At 42.4% G+C, this 16,267-nt stretch overlaps 1 protein-coding gene and 1 long non-coding RNA gene across 5 annotated transcripts in view; one reads left to right on the top strand and one right to left on the bottom strand.

Annotated features, from left to right (window-relative positions):
- bcas3 (BCAS3 microtubule associated cell migration factor) overlaps window positions 1-16,267 on the bottom strand; it is an 891,691-nt gene that overhangs the window by 697,261 nt on the left and 178,163 nt on the right. For all 4 annotated transcript variants that reach the window (XM_080210581.1, XM_080210584.1, XM_080210583.1 and 1 more), the window contains exons 10-11: window positions 8,244-8,320; window positions 1,407-1,490 (exon numbers count right to left, since the gene is read on the bottom strand). In XM_080210581.1, coding sequence (XP_080066707.1) covers window positions 1,407-1,490; window positions 8,244-8,320 — 161 coding nt within the window. The remainder of the gene's footprint in view (window positions 1-1,406; window positions 1,491-8,243; window positions 8,321-16,267) is intronic.
- LOC145357332 (uncharacterized) overlaps window positions 1-16,267 on the top strand; it is a 76,950-nt gene that overhangs the window by 14,190 nt on the left and 46,493 nt on the right. The gene's annotated exons all lie outside the window — the stretch shown is intronic.

Below are 16,267 nucleotides of genomic sequence, written 5' to 3'. Positions count from 1 at the left end.
GGGAGCCTTGCGAGGTAGGGGAGGAAGAGTCAAAGTGACTGCCAGGAACAGGGAATGAGCCTGCTGGATAGGAAGAAGGGAGCAACTGCCAGGCAGGGGCAAAGGAGCAACTGCCAGGCGGGGGCAAGTAAATTCAGACAGAAAGTGAGCGACGAAGACATAATTTGACCCTCTCACACTCTAATGGTTATCTTTATTAATTACTCATTATTTTAAATTGTCAATTTATTGCTCAGCAGGTTGTTTCTTTTTTCCATATTTCAACATTTTTTCTTTTCGAAATTTTCTTATCAGCCTCTTAAGTGAAAAAAAAAATTAAATGTGGATCCTCACACAAAAAGATTGGATAAGACCATTCTCAAACCAGGCTGCATAGATTGGGGATGGTGGGGTGGGGTGTGTTAACATTTAAGATGAGAAATTTCTTCAGTCAAAGTGTGATTTCTCTACCTCAGCAAGCTGTAGATGCTCAGTCATTGGGTAGATTAAAGGCTGAGATAGAAAGAGATTTGAACTCGAGGAGAATCAAAGATATGGAGTTCTGACAGGAAATTGGAATAGTGATCCAAGATCAGCCAGGATCTGACTGAATGCTGGAGAAGGCTGTATGGCCAACTTTCGTTACCATTAATTTTGTCCTTATTATATTCCTGCCTCAATTGAAGAGCATTTTATAAAAGTCTTCAAGGTGTACAAACCATAACTTACCGATAGGATATATTAGTTATTTTTAACCAACTCCTTAGACCATTTCAAGGACCCCTTGGGGAATGTGGACTCACAGTTGAGAAAGTCTGTTTTTGAACTTAAGCTTCTGTATCTTCCCTATAGATACTCCACTTTTCACCAGTCCTGTTTTCATCATGCTTTTGGCAGTCTTGTTCCTCTTTTCTGCACTGTCAATTTGACTAGCCGGTGCACAGTAAAGTTCCACCATAATCTCTGGAGGCTTGTTTTGAATACATACCCCAGCATTCTATTGAGTTTTTAATTGCTTCACCACATTGTTCAGACATGGAAAGTGCTGAGTCCTAGCATCACTCCCAGTTTCCCTTCCAAGTCTCCCTCTGCCTTTCCTTTCCCATTCATCACCTATATATGTTGCAAATCTTTGACCAGTTTATAAAGCATTTCGGAAACAGAAATTACAGATGTCAATCAAAATGCATATTGGACACAGTGTGTCATGATGATTAACAAAGCAAGAAATAAGAATACTGACTCCTCTTAAAGGCCTAAACATTTCAAACTGAATTAAGTTTTAGATTTCATTCTTCACTGCACTTTGCTATCTTGTGCTCTTTGATTTCATGTCCTGGTTTCGAGGAATATTTTAGATCCTATAAGCAGTGTCTAGGTCAGCAAGCACTTAATTATTTGTCCCTTCAGATCAATACTGGACTCACTTTGGCAGCACTGATGACTGTGGCAGTGTAAGACTGGACATTGTCTCCACAGGCCCCACCACGGGATCGATGGCAGTGGATGAGCTGAGTGGGGGCAAGACAGACAAAAACATTAGCGAAAGTAGCACAACTCCAGCAGTGGCTCCTAATTATAATTGACTTATAGACACCAAAAGATGTGGTGATTTTACTTTCCCTTCCAAGAATCAAACATTTTGTGACCTACAATTTTGCTTCTTTTTGTCATTTATGTCTATATATAAATAGTTATATTTTGACTAAAAACAAGAAATGTTTCCCATTATGTACAGAGACAAAACATATTTCAGGCACCAAGCTATTATATTAAGATGCTGCATCTGCACACAGTTGCTATCAACATTACCACTTTAAATGCCTAAGACCACCTTTACAAAGGAACCAGGTAAGATAAATTTATCACAGTGTCATCACAAGTGTCTCCCCCTCCCCACCCACTCCCTGGAAGTGGCTGAAATGTGACAGCGTTACTACTGTAAAGAGAGCATAATTACAATGTGACATATTTCCTTAGGCAGTTTCCGTAATAAAGTAGGCACAGTGCATGGGATTATCCAGCCTCTGAGCCATGTTTCTTGGCAGTGGGAGGTGGCATGCCTGTGCTGTCAGTGGGGTTTCTCTGGTCCCACCACTGTCAATGGAATTTCCCATTGAAGCCTTTCCCACGCCACTCGGAAACACGCGGGCAGGAACGCACTGCTCACAGAACCAGAGAATCGCACCTCCAGCAAACAGCCAGAGAATCCCACCCAGGGACTAACAATGAAAACATATAAAACTAAATGCAGAATGTTTGACTGTAAATTAGAAACCAAATAATGTCTGTGTGCACTGGCCCAATTATCCTTCAGTAAGGGAAGCCTCGTATATGTTTTCTAGGGGATTTTCATAGTAACTTCATGTAAGCCTACTTGTGACACTAATAAATAAACTTTAAACTAATGACAGTTTTAGAAATTTGATATTGCAAAGTAGAGCAGAGGCCAGTCTTTGTTCAGAATACTTCAGCGATTTCTGGCTAACTACACCATTAAATAAATTATCATTACAAAAAGATGTTTAATTTAAATCGCTGTTATGAGTTTAGGAGAAGCTGGAAAGTTCCATATCACTCCTCCCAGCTTCCTTCCCTGTTGCCACACCAGACAAACTCTTCCACGTTCCTGGGGCTCATTTTCAGGCCACTCTTGAGAAGGCAAGCAGCCCAATATTCATTTCTTTGACTTTAAAAGCTGCCTGTGGAGGCACAGCCGGGACCAGTGACCGTATCAGCCAATTGGTATTAGAGGCAAAGTTCCAATTTTCAGCTGAAATCTGGGTCTCCCAATTCAGAAATACATTGCAGCCACATCACCAGCTTCAGACCCATCACCAGCCAATGAATTTATATCCGGCACACTCCAAACTAGCTGCAAAATGTGTATCAGACTAGTAAAAATTCGGAAGATACTGATTAGTGGCAGCCCTCCATCTCCTGGTCAATTCTGTGTTAAGCATTGCCTGGTGAAGCTCAGGAGCACAAATGCTGCAGAGAAAGACAGTGAACTGAGAAGATACATGAATAGCTGGCCTGCTTTGTCTGGCTCTTCTCTTCGGCCGTTGAACTTTTTGTTTCTGCTTGCCTCTCTCATGTTCTTCCAAACAGTCAATCTCCAAAGGTTGTTGGCTGACAGTGACTGTCTACCAGATGTCAGCATCAGTGTCCACCATCTTCATTCTCACTTGCGGTGGAAGCATAGATGCCCAAGAGGTCATGATTCAGTGGCTCATTCACTGTACAGATGGCACGTGACAGCAGCAAGGAGAAGGATATGCCAAGGAGCGATGATGCCAGAAGACACCCCGCTTAACTCCGCTTAAGATCTCAAAGGGTTCCAATGCTACTCCATCACAGCTGACATTATCCATCATGCTGTCGTAGAAACAGAAGATTACACCAAACAGCTTCAGTGGACATAAAATTTTCTCCAGCAACTTAGAATAAACTGCCTTTACTCAGAGTGGGTGGGATCAATGAAGGCAGTATATAGTGATCTCCTCTGTTCACAGCATTTCTCTTACAGCTGCCAGACAGAGAAGATCATGTTAGTCATAAATCATCCAGCTCTGAAACCACACTGACATCCAGGATAGACACATTCAGCCAAGATCTGTAGTCTGATAAGGGCAAGATGGGCAAAATCTTTCCCACAGTGTTCAGCATGGAGATGTCTTGCTAGCTGTTAGAATCGCTGCAGTTGTAACTGTTCTTGTACCGGGTCACAATCTTTGCATCATGCATAATTTGGGACAATGCCCCTTCACTACAGCAGAGAGAGAAGTTTGTGCAGATCTGCAGGCCTGCTGGTTTCCTGTGCTTGATGAGTTTAGGCAGCGCAGTGTCAGCACCTGGAGTGTTGCCCAGGGCAAGCAAGTCAATAGCTTTACCATGACAGGGTCATGGTGTGCTTTCTACGGTGTCTGGAGCTTCCTCAGGTGACAGCACTCTTTCTAAGCATACAGGCGCATGATAATACTTCACCCATCTCTCCACCTACTTATTACAATCAGTAATGACCTCGCTTGTCTTTGGTTTCATTTATTTTTGCTGATGGACCAGTTGCCTTTTTGATTCTTCCATAGATCATGATCCAAGATGGTGCTGGAACGTGGCAACGTTGAACTGTGTCCAACATATCGTGTAATTCCATCTTTTACTCTTGATCTACGCTTCTAAAACTTTATTCTAACACTTTTAAACTCTCTCTATGACTGTTAACACTACATTCTGCATTCTCTCCTTCTCTACTTACGGAATGCTTTGTCAGTATAGTGTGCAAGAAACAATACTTTTCACTGTATACTAATGCATGTGACAATAATTTGATTTGATTTGATTTATTATTGTCACATGCATTAGTATACAGCGAAAAGTATTGCCTTTTGCGCACTACAGACAAAACATACCATTCATAGAGAAGGAAATGAAAGAGTGCAGAATGTAGTGTTACAATCATAGCTAGGGTGTAGAGACAGATCAACTTAATGCAAGGTAAGTCCATACAAAAGTCTGACAGCAGCAGGGAAGAAGCTGTTTTTGAGTCAGTTGGTACATGACCTCAAACTTTTGTATCTTTTTCCTGAAGCAAGAAGGTGGAAGAGAGAATGTCCGGGGTGCGTGGGGTCCTTAATTATGCTGGTTGTTTTGCTGAGGCAGTGGGAAGTGTGGACAAATCAGATCAAATTAAATCAAACATGCTCCTGGATGGCGTCGAAAGACATTGCAGTATTCAGAGTTGTAACCAATATTAAAGAACAAAGAACAGTACAGCACAGGAAACAGGCCGTTCGGCCCTCCAAGCCTGCACCGCTCATTGGTCCAACTAGACCATTTGTTTGTATCCCTCCATCCCCAGTCTGTTCATGTGGCTATCCAGATGAGTCTTAAACAATCCCAGTGTGTCCACCTCCATCACTCCGCTTGGCAGTGCATTCCAGACCCCCACCACCCTTTGTGTAAAATACGTCCCTCTGATATCTGAGTTAAGCCTCACTCCCGTCGCCTTGAACCTGTGACCCCTCATGTTCGTCACACATTAATTTGCACACTGCCTAGCAGTTTGTTGGACTTTATTTCAAGTGACTTTTAATACATTCAGAGTTTTCTCACTCGAAGGTTTCTCTTGTAATCAATGGGTGTGGACTGTTTGACTTCAATGATAGGTTCCAGCACTGTGATGTTAGCCTCAAAACTGGCAGGAGTGAAACAATGATCAGGCAGGGGATGTGGCTAGCCCATCGTACTGAGGATGTGGTGCGCCTGCCATCGTGGTTTCCCTTAGCTAGGGTACAGTAAGCGTCAGGATAGAGAATGAGGTTAAACCAAGGCTTTACCTGATGCAATTTTCAAATCCATCTCAGCTTTTTGGCTAAGATGAAGTATTAGATCAAGTCTGGTACGGCTTGATCTAACACTTTCAAGGGCCACAATCTCGCCCTACTGTACCCCAAGGTGTGGTCCGCATCACAGTCAGTACTGTGATAGGTCCATGTGCTGAGAATGCTATTCAGAAAGTAATATCTGGTGATGATCTAATGCAGCTGGTGCCAATGCCCTGATCTTGGTCGTACTCGTAAGATCTGGTCTGTTCTGAAGGATGTGACACAAAGCTCAAGCAACCTTTGACTGTTCTCATTTATCTTTCCCAGACCATGATGTCTAAGGAACGTGGACCATGTTTGGCTGACCCTGTATGAATCGAGGGATAAATGGAGAAAAAAGATTTGAACCATTTGTAGAGAGTTCTATCATCGACAATAGTTCCTGACGGAAAGCCCAAATCTTGCTCATGAACGTGTAATGTTTTTCTTACAGTGATCCGTTCTCAGCACGTCTGGTCTCTTGTAGAAATCCTATGCTCTATGTTCAGCCTCTCAAGTTCAAAGTCAATCACTGCTGTCTTGTGCTTTCTGACCACTTATCAATTCTCTGCACACAGTCGTGAAGTTCCAGCTTGCCAATTGAACAGTTGTCATCCTCTTTCTTTTCATTTGTTTGCCTGGTGCAACGGATTCAGCCCACTTGTTGAGCAGAAACTCTGTATTCCAGGCACCTGATGAAGCAGCTGGCTTGCGGTGAGTCAGCATCTTACTAGTTAGGGGCTTGAGGTGTGCAGTGACTGACTAGTGGGACATGATGGTCCCTCCCAACATTGTAGATAGTTTGCAGCAACTATTCTCTGCACCAATCGAGTTGGGCTTTCACTTGTAACTGCTACTCCTACATCGTGGAAATGCTCTGCAGTATAACTGAAGTGTTCTTTCCGGGGCACAACAGCCTGGGCACAATTTATGGTGATCCTGGACTGCTCAAGCATCAGGGGCGTCCCCTTTCCTTATTTCATGGTTAAATCCAAAAGAATGCAAAGTGCTATGCTTGGCATTGGCTTAGTTGCAGAAATTGCCAGAAATAAGACATATTTCAGCATCAGTTGATCTTTGATAAAAAATCTGGAGTGGAGACCAGAATTTACTCTCTTTGCCATCAAAACAGTCCAGAGATATCCACAAAATTGTGGAGCTATTCACACATGTTGGGAGGATCCATCATGTCCCACTGGTCAGTCACCGCACACCTCAAGCCTCTAACTAGCAAGATGCTGACCCATCGCAATTCAGCTGCTTCACTGGGTGCCTGGAGTGCAGAGTTTCTACTCAACAAGTGGCTGAATCCTTTGCACCTGGCAAACAATGAAAAGAAGGAGGATGGCAACTGCTCAATTGGCAAGCTGGAACTTCATGACTGTGTGCAGAGAACTGATAGGGGGTCAGAAAGCACAAGACAACAATGATTGACTTTGAACTTGAGAGGCTGAACATCAGCATAGAATATCTACAAGACACCAGACTTGCTGAAAGCTGAGACTTTGGCTCGGCTATGGCACATCCACATGCCAGTGGTTCTGCGTATGGTCTGTCTGGGGGCCATAAGTCTTCCAAGATCCTCTGAAATTTTAGTCCGGGGCCACAAGGGAACCAGTTTCCAAGTGCTGCCATGAAGAGGCATAGCTGAGGACTTGTCAGTGGAGAGGCTTTGGACAGGGAGAGATTTACACAGTCGGCCTTTTTCACTTTGTAGCTAGCAGCGGAGTGGGCCGAAAATGAGAAGCAAACTTTCACCCAAAAGCTGAAAGCACGTTAACTGTATTTTACCCCAAATACTCAACGCACTAGAATGACCTGTGGGACACACAAGATGCTGATTAAATTATCCTCATTATAACACTTGTTTCTCTGAGCTGCCATGTACTTCTAAAATATTAATTCACAGGATATGGGCATTGCTGGCATATTTCCCATTCAAAGTTGCCCTCGAGAAAGTTCTTGAACCACTGCAGTTTGTATGGTGAAACCACTCCCACCGTACTGTTGGAGAGGGGATTCTAGGATTTTAACCTAGTGATAATGAAAAAGCGGTGTTAAATGTCCAAGTCAGGATGGTGGTTGACTTGGAAGAAAATGTGCAGGCATGCACTTGCAGTCCTGGATAACAGTTACAAGTTCAGGAGGTGCTAAGTAAGAAGCCTTAGCAAGTTGTTGCAGTTGGTAGAGGTAGCGAACATATCAGGTATTGGACCTTAATTTTAACTACCTGGTGTGGAGTGGGTGTGGAGAGAGGAGATCCTCCTTTAAGTCTGCTTCTGGCCTTGGCCAAGATGGCCATTAATAGATCCAGGCTGCGGCAGGCAGTCGAGGGTGCCATTTAACTCTATCCATGGCTACATTCACAGCTGGGTGGCCTTGGAGAGGGAGCATATGCCGTCACCAGCACAATTCAGACCTTCCACGACTGGTGGGTTCTACAGGGACTGGGGTGCATCTTCACCCATCACCTCCCAATATGACATTTTGATTTAGTTAGTTAAGTTTCCTTTGAGATTTTGTTTTAGCTACAATGCCCCACCAGGTACTATTACTCCTTTTTTTTGTTTAAGTTATTGATATTTTTGTTGTATTTAAAAGAGTATAAGATAATGGATCAAGCCAGCCATTTTGTCCTGGAAGGTGCTGAGCTTCTTGAGTGTTGTTGCAGCTGCACCTATCCAGGCAAGTGGACAGCATTCCATCATGTTCCTGATTTGTGGGTTATAGATGGTAATAAAGTATTGGAGATCAGGAGCTGCAGAATACCCAACCTCTGACCTTCCCTTTTAGCCACAATATTTATTGTCCTCTGCTGGCTTATCACACTTGCTGAATATATTGGTACTCAGGACACCTTCAGCTCCATAAAGCATAACAAGAAAAGGTCCAACCTACCTTGTTTTCAGCGTAGGCAAGCCAGCGGCTTCCCAATGCTATTGGGTTAGGATTTGGCCCTGGACACGGAAAACAACCTGAAAAAAGGGAAACAAAAGGCATTAAGTATCCTCAGATAGCTACACATCATCCACAGTGCAGGGTGTTACTTTGAACCTCGCTATCAATGGGTTCACGAAGATGCTCTGGGTATTCTCCCTCAGATTGTCCCTCCATCTCTGTATGGAATTATATATTCTGCAACTTTTCACAATTGCGAGTAAGAGCTAAGGCTAAGCAACCGTGGGACATGAAAGCCTTGCACAACAACACATTTCCGCTAACAATAGATTGCCTGTTCTCACACTGCATTTTATCATGTTCCACAAAGAAAAGAAACCATAAACTGGAAGACGCTGAAAACTCAGCAAGATTAATAAGCGTGAAGTGTTTTTGATTCTCAGGCTGTGTTTCCTCTTTATACAGCAGTGTTCCCATGGTGTGTCAGACCATCTAATGTTTTAAAACAAGAGAAGTATCATCAATGATGCGTGATCGGGAAAGTGTTGCAGAAAGCGTTACACCTTCAAGAAATGCACACCATCCAGTCAAGAATCTTCTCTTGCACTATTGATGAAAAATTTGAGAAAATAGCATCTGATAAGAAAGTGATTATGATGTGGTGATGGTGGTGGCAGAAGTGAGAGAATGAATGAATTAATGTGTTGGTGTCTGGATATCTCCAAACTTGACTATGCCTATTCAGATTGACATCTATTTAATAGATTATGGATAGCTTCCTTGCTCCACATACATCCAAAGTACTTCATTTATTAATTAGCAGCTACCATGTTCCTTCCAAGATTCTACTGGATCTGTTCCTGGGTCGTGAATGTGTGCGTTTTAGATACACCACAGCCCTTCCTGTGGTGGGAAGACTGAAATACAAGTTTAATAGTAAGCATGGATAATTTGGGATGTTCACCTGCCACTGAAATTTGGTTACATTTACTAAGGCTCAGGTTTTTTCCTTAATGGATGAATTAATTGTAGTGACATCTGCTCCCCACAAAATTCTACTGCATTTTAGGATGTTGCATTTTTTATTCGGCAATCCCCAGTTGGCCTACTGCTACTACTGAAGCTGGAGTCAGCACATTGAGGGTAGACGCATCAGCATTTATCGCATTAACAGTTGGCAAGCTTTCCTTCCTCAGCCTAAACCGGTTTGAGGAAGACAAACGCGCTAATGTAGTAATTAACCGCTGGCATTGTGCCCCCCCCCCCACCTTCTGAAAACCGATGCAATCTACTTAGGCAGCATCTTGCTGAGTGGCCCACCTCCTCTGTTGACCGGTAAAATCTATTGAGGCTGGATGAATCATGATAATTAATTGGCAGTTGATCCCCCACCTACATATTGAGGTTTCATTTATTTATATAATTCATTGCTTGCTGGCATAGTGCCCCAAAACCAGATTGTATCTGGGTGCCACACTCATTCAAAAAAGTTGAATTCATTCATTGTTAAAAGTGCAATACATTACAAAATGCCTTCCCTCTAGTTGTTCACACAGTTGAAAGATCATTTTAGATACACAACAGCCCTTCCTGTGGTGGGAAGACTGAAATGCAAGTTTAATAGTAGGTATGGATAATTTAGGATGTACAGTTATGAAAGTAAGTTATAAGGAGAGGCTGGATAGGCTGGGACGTTTTCCCTCTGGAACGTAGAAGGCTTAAGGGTGATCTTATAGAGATCTATAAAATAGTGAGGAGCACAGATCAGCCAGATAGTCAATATCTTTTCTCAAAGGCAGGGGAGTCTAAGACTGGAGGGATAGGTTTAATGTGAATGGGGGGGCAGAGAAACAAAAGAGTCCAGAGGAGTAAATTTTTCACACAGAGAGTGATGAGTGTCTGGAACAAGCTGCCAGAGGTAGTAGTAGAGGCAGGTACAATTTTGTCTTTTAAAAAGTGTTTAGGCAGTTACATGGGTAAGATGAGTACAGAGGGATAGGGGCCAAACACGGGCAATTGGGACTAGCTTAGGGGTTAAAAAAGGGGGCGCCATGGACAAGTTGGGCAGAAGGGCCTATTTCCATGCTGTAAACCTCTATGGCTATCCAGATATCATATATATATATAACTGTCATTCAAGAATTCGCGTGTCCTTAAAATAGGGGAACTAGCTACTAGTGTTTCCTCCACTTTCACACCCGACTACAGGCATGGGGAAGGTGTGATAAATAGAGAGGTATGAACAAACTGTGAGTCAAGTGCGACCAAAGAAATTGTGCGCAATCACAAGACTTTTAAGACACAACAGCTGGGTATAGGAATATTACATGGAGTTAAACTTACAGCAAAGTAAAAGGCAATTCAACCCAACTAGTCAATACAAGTGTTTATGCTCCACATAAGCCTCTTAACATCTGAACCTATCGAACATAATTTTCTATTTCTCTCTTCCTCATGTGTTTATGTAGCTTTCTCTTAAAAACATCTACATTCTATTTGGATACTTGAAATTGTGCTGTGGGATACTTGTGCACAAATACTGCACATTCACATATTTCTTAATTCCATATCTCAGTGGCCTCATCAAGTACACCCAGAAGAACAAGAACAATAGCAGGAGGAGGAAATGTAGAAGGTTAGGGCAGGGGCCCATGCCAAGGACAAGGAGAAAGATTTTGGATAGGATTTTGAAATTTGGAGAAATGTCCAAATTGGATGAAAGAAACTAAGTATGTCAATTGTTTAAATTTAAGGTTGTGTATACAGGTTTGGGGATGCCCAGGGGCTGGAGTGCACCATTAGACCAGTAACAATATTTTAGTTTGACAGGTTTCCATTGAAGAATTTTGTTTTAATTACAGTATCTTTGTAAAGTGGGTGATCATCTGTTCATTTGATTTTTGTTTCCTCAAAAAATTATAAAGAGACACTTAACACACTCTTTAATTAATCAAGATGTTTACTTGATTTTAGACAAATATAAAGAGACACCAATTGACACTGTTGGTGTGATGTAGAGCCAGGAACTATCCATTTGTATTGTCTCACTGATCAAATAAATCAAAAGTAAAGATTGGCTTCTAGTCTTCTCCGTCACCGACTGACTGTGAGAAGTTAAACAACAAGATGAGAGAGCAAGAGTACAGGGTACAATGAGCGGACACCAATGGGGCAACAGGAGCCAAAGAAAAGCTTAGTTTTACAAAGTACATATTTTTAAAAGTTTCAAATGAATAGGTTAATATCTGTGCCAAAATGGGAATCAGAGGAATTTTAAGCAAACATTATATTCTGAAACCCTACGACCTGAAGTTCAGGACTTATTTGCTTCTCTTTTACTGGTAACTGAACCCATCAGTTACCATTATTAGAAATAAATAGTTAACAAAGCCTGAAGGATGATAAGTTTCTGAATGCATTTACTGAAGTGCACCTGCTTTGTGCTTATTCACAGGACACCATATTCACTCCAACTGTCCACCAAAGACAGATACATAATTGAAACATAAATATACGTTAATGCCATCCTCAGGACATTCACTTTCAAATTGATGATAGTCGTTTGTTGGCAAAAATGCTCAATCAACACTGAGGGAAATACAAAGAACATTATATTTTATCAGTAAACTGGAGGGGCAGGAATGACCATCAGTGACGGTGAATCAAATCCACCTCACTGGGAATGTGAGATGGAGATCAAATCCTCCCCCTATTAACCTCTTGACTAAATGACATCAGACAGCAAGTTATAATATAGATTATACACTACATTATTTCCTGGGATAAGAAGAATGTCATGTGATGAGAGATTGAGTCGAATGGGCCAATACTCTCTAGAGTTTGGAGAAATGAAAGATAATTTCACTGACAGGGCTGGAGAAAATACCAAAAAAAAAACTGCTTAGGCCTTTGGGAGCAGTTGTTACCTTCAAGTAAAATCCTTAATGAAGACATTAAGACACAATAAACTTAATCATTTTATTCTGAAATATATAATTTATTTTGACAACTTGTATTTTAATCTAATAGGAAGCACTTGATTTTATTTTCCTTCTGTTTAAACCATCATTGAGGGCCAAAACTTTACTGGCACGCCTGCCCCAGAATCAGGGCGGGTGAGGCTCGCAGAACGGAATTCTCCGTTGGCCTCGGGCAGGATCTTTTGCACCTTGGGGGGGTGATGCGGTAAAATTCCAGCAGAGGACATGGAAAAAAATCATTCGGTGGGATTTTACAGCCTCGCTCATCCCGAAACCATAAAATCTTGCCCAAGGTCAATGGATCTTTCCATGGGCCGCCCCTTGCCACTCTGATTCCTGTGGCAAGTGGGATGGTAAAATTCCAGTCAATGATTTAGAAAAAAGGAAGATGAAAGAGTAACTGGAAAAGATTTTGAGGGACTTGTGGGAACCCAGATTACATAATCAGAGTGATGAATTTTCAGAGATATTTTTGATTATGATTCTGGGGACTGAAGTACTAATAATCGGAAAAGTCTGACCAAAGCACACAGCAACAGGAAGTCAAATGGTGCAAACAGGAAGTATATGTTGTCATGTTATAGATAGTTACCTTGGTCATATATTTATTTACAGGTAAGTACATTGAATTTATAGCACCAAAGCAGATCATTCAGTCCAGCTAGTTTGTGGTTGTATTGATTCTCCAATTTTTAAAATCTATCCACAATGCAAAGGTGCTTTCTTTTGATTCTCAAAGCGTTAAGAAGAATAAACAAATAAGCAGATTAGGAAACAGTCCTTGGCATTGCTTGCCAGATTTGCTAAAAGTATGAGCTGTTGAGGTCAGCAAAACACCACTATGAATATGATGGGGAGGCTCTGTGACCTGCACAAGGCACTGTTGCCTAATCCCTCCCAACGTGACTTCATCAAATATTAACCATCCAACCCATAAATGACACTGAAAAACAGTACCTAAAATCACCAAAGCCAGCAATTTTCAATTATTTGCAGCTTTAAGCTTGGCAGGTGCAAATTCAGCTTGTGACACTTGTTATTCAGGGATGGTCACGCAATTTAGATTTTGAGTTTTTTTAAGTCATCACTTGAGCTCAGACTCATGTTTGGGATTTGTAACAGCCAGGTTAAGATACAATTAAGATCTGGCATTTCTCTTAGTTAGCAGCACTCTTATCATTCAATCAGCAGATTGAGAATTTAAGTTCTATTACAGGGCTTGAGTACATAATCTAAGAAAAACATTCCAGTAAAGTGCAGTTGGAGAAACCACCAAAGTTTTGCCCCTAAAATTGTTTCACTGGTTCCCATCTTCAAAACACCTTCTAGCCCAAGAAGGATCGAACCAACTCCCCTTAACACTCAATCGCATTGCCATCGCTTAATTCCCACTATCAAAAGACTGGGAGTACCATTAACCAATAACTTAACTGGACCATCGTATAAACACTGTGGCTACAAGAGCAGGTAAGAAGCTGGGAACTCAGTGAAGAATGACTCATCTCCTAACTCCCTAAAGTCTGCCCACCATCTACAAGGCACAAGTCAGGAGTGTGATGGAATGCTCTCCATTTGCCTGAATGATTACAGCTCCAACAACACTAAAGAAACTTGACAATAGGACATGAGGGCTTTAGAGAGAGTGCAGAGAAGGTTTACCAGGATGTTGCCTGGTATGGAGGGTCTTAGCTATGAGGAGAGATTGGGTAGACTGGGTTTGTTCTCCCTGGAAAGACGGAGAATGAGGGGAGACCTAATAGAAGTGTACAAAATTACGAAGGATATAGATAGGGTGAATAGTGGGAAACTTTTCCCCAGGTCGGAGGTGACGATCACAAGGGGTCACAGGCTCAAGGTGAGAGGGGCGAGGTATAACTCCGATATCAGAGGGACGTTTTTTACGCAGAGAGTGGTGGGGGCCTGGGATGCGCTGCGAAGTAGGGTGGTGGAGGCAGGCACGCTGGCATCGTTTAAGAATTACCTGGATAGACACATGAGCAGCTTGGGGATGGAGGGATACAAACAAATGGTCTAGTTGCACCAATGCGCGGCACAAGCTTGGAGGGCCAAAGGGCCTGTTTCCTGTGCTGTACTGTTCTTTGTTCTTTAACATTCAGGACATACTTGATTGGCACCCCATCCACCACCTTCAACATTTACTCCTTTTACGAACAATGTACCAATGTGTACCATCTACAAGATGCACTGCAGGAACGTTCCAAGATTACTTTGAAAGAACCTTCCAAACCCATAATTGCTACCATCGAGAATGACAAGAACACATGGAACACCACCAGTTCCGAGTTCATATCCAAGCCACACAAGATCCTGACTTGGAACTATAATGTCTTCCTTCACTGTGGCTGAGTCAAAATCATGGCAACTCACTAACAGCAGTGTAGGTGTACTTACACCATAGGACTACAGCAGTTCACGAAGGCAGCTCAGCAGAACCTTCTCACAGCCAATTAAGGTGGGCAATAAATGCTGGACTAGCCAGCATTCTATGAACGAATAATAAAAAAACCATTTTCAATGGAATTGTTGCCTTCACCAAGGTCTGATTTTTTCCAACCATTGAAAAATATTTTGTCATCACGATCTTAATAGGAGCTATGTTGGCAATGAAGACACTGTTTCTAAGTTTGCAGATGATACAAAGTTATGTAGAGGGACAAGTAGTATTGAGGAAGTAGGGGGGCTGCAGAAGGACTTGGACAGCTTAGAAGAGTGGGCAAAGAGTGGGCAAATGGAATATAATGTGGAAAAGTGTGAAGTTATGCACTTTGCAAGGAGGAATGGAGGCATAGACTATTTTCTAAATGGAGAAATGCTTAGGAAATCAGAAACACAAAGGTACTTGGGAGTCCTTGTTCAAGAATATGGGGAGATCTCATTGAGACATATAAGATGATGAATGGGATGGATAGGATAGAGGTGGAGAGGCTTTTCCCGCTCAGAAAGGATAGTAGGACTAGGGGGCACAGCCTCAAGATAAAGGGGGGGGGGGCGGTTTAGAACGGAGTTGAGGAGGAACTTCTTCACTCAAAGGGTGGTGAATCTCTGGAATTCTCTGCCCGTTGAAGTGGTGGAGGCTACCTCACTAAATATTTTTAAGACACGGGTTGATGGGTTTTTGATAAGAGAGGGGATTAAGGGTTATGGGGAGAGGGCGGGAACGTGGAACTGAGCCACGACAGATCAGCCATGATCTTATTGAATGGCGGGGCAGGCTCGAAGGGCTAGATGGCCTACTCCTGCTCCTATTTCTTATGTTCTTATGTTCTTAAGATTCTCTCAAGATTAACGTGCAGGTTCAGTCAGCAGCTAGGAAGACAAATGCAATGTTAGCATTCGTGTTAAGAGGGCTAGAATACAAGAGCAGGGATGTACTTCTGAGGCTGTATAAGGATTTGGTCAGATCCCATTTGGAGTATTGAGAGCAGTTTTGGGCCCTGTATTTAAGGAAGGGCATGCTGGCCTTGGAAAGGGTCTGAGAAGGTTCACAAGAACGATCTCTTGAAAGAACAGCTTGTCATATGAGGAACGGTTGAGGTCTCAGTGTCTGTACTCGTTGGAGTTTAGAAGGATGAGGAGGATCTTATTGAAACTTACAGGATACTGCGAGACTTGGATGCAGTGGACGTGGGAAAGATGTTTCGACTAGCAGGAAAAACTTGAACCAGAGGGCCCAACCTCAGACTAAAGGGACAATCCTTCAAAACAGAGATGAGGAGGAATTTCTTCAGCCAGAGATTGGTGAATCTGTGGAACTCTTTGCCACAGAAGGCTGTGGAGGCCAGGTCATTGAGTGCCTTTAAGACAGGGATAGATAGGTTCCTGATTAATAAGGGGATCAGGGGCTTTGGGGAAAAGGCAGGAGAATGGGGATGAGAAAAATATCAGCCACGATTGAATGGCGAAGCAGATTTGATGGGCCGAGTGGCCTAATTCCGTTCCTATGTCTTATAGTCTACTGTTGTTGCAGAGCATTTTCACAACTTTGTTCTATTTAAGATCTATTGTAGCTGTCCCTAATACCTG

Source organism: Carcharhinus amblyrhynchos, chromosome 23 (assembly GCF_965287045.1).
Source record: "Carcharhinus amblyrhynchos chromosome 23, sCarAmb.v2.hapA, whole genome shotgun sequence".
NCBI lineage: Eukaryota > Metazoa > Chordata > Chondrichthyes > Carcharhiniformes > Carcharhinidae > Carcharhinus > Carcharhinus amblyrhynchos.
The sequence above is the reverse complement of the archived record's forward strand: the minus strand, read 5'-3'. Positions and strand labels throughout refer to the sequence as shown.